Source organism: Lytechinus variegatus, chromosome 2 (genome assembly GCF_018143015.1).
Source record: "Lytechinus variegatus isolate NC3 chromosome 2, Lvar_3.0, whole genome shotgun sequence".
Classification (NCBI taxonomy): domain Eukaryota; kingdom Metazoa; phylum Echinodermata; class Echinoidea; order Temnopleuroida; family Toxopneustidae; genus Lytechinus; species Lytechinus variegatus.
Window position 1 is genome coordinate 34,142,583 of NC_054741.1, and position 3,412 is coordinate 34,145,994.

Genomic DNA, 3,412 nt, shown 5'->3' on the forward strand with positions numbered 1-3,412 from the left:
GAAATGAATGTTATTCCATGATCGCACTTAAAAAGATGTGATATACTGCCAAATCATAAATAAAAGATCGAAACATAACACGTTTACAAAGTTGCTTTAATGGTGTCGCCGCCTAACTCAAATGCTGCAGTTCTAGGACAGAAGTCTGATCACACATCGCATTGATCAGCAAAGATGAAGCCGTCGTTGTTGTGTGTGTGTATGCATGTTCATGAAAACCCCATTGCGTCTTCAGGCCCATCGATCGATGGGGGCTCCTAAGCACCGGTTTAAAGACCCTTCGATTTCCCCTGCACTTCATCCTCGGATAGCTGGAAGGTTTTAAACCTAAAAGCCCGTTTTATAACGGCTTTGATGGACGGGGAGTATTGGATGGATTTACCGAAAGCACGGCTCGGGGCAAAACTTGGTGAAATCTCGGCTCGACCGTCTCCTCTGCTTCGCTCCCAATGCGATGCAGCCACACCTAGGAAACCGGCTGTACACCGATCATAGCTCTTACATTGTTTTGAATGGCATACCGTCGGTCGGTTTGGAGTAGGTGTCGTTGTTGTGACTGTGGCACCAGTTCTTGCCTATGAAGTATGAATGTGGCTCTATCTTGTCTGAAGTGCCCTCTTTAGCTTGTCATTTATTTCCATCTATTTTTACGCGATGCCAAAGTGGAAAGGTACCAAAATGACAGGTATCAGAGCAGATACCACGTATTTATTTCTTTAATACTTACAAGCATCATGGCTTCATACATTCCTTTAACTGCTCACAGTTCTTCATTTATACTTGTATATAAAAGGTGACACTATTTCCCGATTCAAATGGAGTCAAACTTTCTTCGGATGCCGGGTGGGTGTTTCATAAAGCTGTTCATAAGTTAAGAGCGACTTAAAGAACCACTAGTGATCCTTTCTTGTGGTAAATGGTAGATTCATTTGGGATAGTTTAGCGCGTAAGAAAGGATACCAGTCACTAGCGTACCTAAAGGCCCGGTCACATATAGGCGACGCACGAGGGGCGCATGGCCCACGTGTTGAATTTTTGCTGTTTTGGTCAATGCGTTGTTACTCGCTAGATCTGCGCTATTGTTCGTTAAGCGTTCGACAAGCGCGTTTTACCAACGTTATATATTCGACGCTCTTCGCTTGTGCGTCGTGATTTTTTGAGCATGCTCAAAAATATGCGCAGAGCTCGACGCATGACTCTATACGCCATGAACTCGCTAAACATTCGCAAAGCGCGCTAGACCAACGCTAGACGTACGCTGAGCCTACGTTGAGTATTCGGCGGCTGATTTCGAACGAACGACTGGCGCACACATAAAGGCCCGGTCACATATAGGCGACGCACGAGGGGCGCATGGCCCACGTGTTGAATTTTTGCAGTTTTGGTCAATGCGTTGTTACTCGCTAGATCTGCGCAATTGTTCGTTAAGCGTTCGACGAGCGCGTTTTACCAACGTTATGTATTCGACGCTCTCCGCTTGTGCGTCGTGATATTTTGAGCATGCTCAAAAATATGCGCAGAGCTCGACGCATGACTCTATACGCCATGAAGTCGCCATACATTCGCAAAGCGCGCTAGACCAACGCTAGACATACGCTGAGCCTACGTTGACTATCCGTCGCAAGTTCGGCGGCTGATTTCGAACGAACAACTGGCGCACACATAACGTGCTTTCCAACGAACACGCAACGAATATGAACGAGCTGAACGAGTGCTGGACGAGTGCTGAACATGTCTCTAACGCACACAACGTTCTTCTTGCGTGTTCCTAACATATACCTGACGTGTGCCTAGCGTGTATTCGGCACCAACTCCTCATCACTTCTCCTCCAGCCCTCGAAAGAATCACCTCGGAAGATGGATGATCCTGACATTCAATTGAAATATAAAATTGCAGTTCTCCAACATCAGCATAACCTAATGGCACTGACTATTCACCAACTACAAGTCTCCAGAAGGAGAAAGGAAAAAAGTCAACGAAGATACTGGGTCCGACCCTGGATCGGAAGGAGAAGACAGTTTGGCTTGTATGATCAACTTCTTGTAGAGCTTCGCAACGAAGACCAGGCAGCCTTCAAAAATTTCATGCGAATGCCACCAGAGATGTTCGACGAACTGCTAACAAGAGTGGGCCCGAGTATCACCAAACAGAATACAACCTACAGAGATGCCCTCGATCCTGGCCTGAAGCTTGCTCTCACCCTTCGACATCTTGCGTCTGGGACCAAGTATCGCTCAATGTCCTATGGATGGAGAATCCCTCACAATACCATATCCCTGCTCATCCCAGAAGTGTGCCAGGCCATCATCGAAGAGTACAAGGGTGAGATGATGAAGTGTCCCACCACTCCCGATGAGTGGCGTGCCATATCTGACCAGTTCATGGAGAAGTGGAACTTCCCCCATACCTGTGGTGCTCTCGATGGAAAGCATGTCAGCTGCAAATGTCCTCCAAACAGTGGTTCTCTTTACTATAACTACAAAGGATTCTACTCCGTTGTCCTCATGGCGCTTGTAGATGCTGATTATCGCTTCATCTGGGTAGACATTGGTGGTATGGGATCGGCATCGGACGCTCAGATCTACAATGCTTCTGAGCTGAGAGAATGTGTTGAAGATGGCAGTTTAGGCCTCCCGGATCCCGATCCTCTTCCCAACGACAACCAGGATGTACCATACTTTTTCGTCGGCGACGATGCATTTGCTCTACGCCCTAACATGATGAAGCCGTACAATCTTAGAGGTATGACGCAGTCGGAGCGCATCTTCAATTATCGGCTTTCCCGAGCCAGAAGGGTTGTCGAAAATGCCTTCGGCATTCTGTCCAACAGGTTTCAAGTTCTCCTGACCACAATGCAGCAGCAGCCAGCTACCGTCAAGCTCATTGTCACGGCATGCATCATCCTCCACAACTTGATGAGGACAAGGTACCCAGGTATGCAGAACCAGCAGCTTGACCGTGCCGAGAACCTTGGTCATGACTACGTCCCAGGAGCATGGAGATCAGGCCTTAACATGCAAGACACCATCTCTGTCGCTGGCAGCAATACCTCCAGCAGGGAAGGAAAAAGGCAGAGGAATCTTATCAAGCACTGGGTCAACTCCGAAGCCGGTGCCGTTCCATGGCAGGACAAAATGATATAGACAACATTTATGTGAACAGTTCGGGCAGCTATTATTATACAGAGATGTGATTGATGATGGTTGATTAATGCTTTGTACTATTTTATTCCATTCTTTATAAACTGTTTATTTGACAAGCATGCACTTGCAAACATACATAATTATACAAACTCACACACACACACACACACACACACACTCACTAACAGCGCAAATAATTTTGAACACAAATCCACACACACTTTTCTCCTACATGTGTCTATTCTTAGTTTTTTTTTTCATATTTCCC

At 46.7% G+C, this 3,412-nt stretch overlaps 1 protein-coding gene across 1 annotated transcript; it reads left to right on the top strand.

Annotated features, from left to right (window-relative positions):
* Positions 1-1,920: 1,920 nt before the first annotated feature.
* On the top strand, positions 1,921-3,144 carry LOC121409756 (protein ALP1-like). Its single transcript, XM_041601661.1, has one exon. It carries the CDS (start codon positions 1,921-1,923, stop codon positions 3,142-3,144), a length of 1,224 nt encoding a protein of 407 aa, XP_041457595.1.
* Positions 3,145-3,412: the final 268 nt, after the last annotated feature.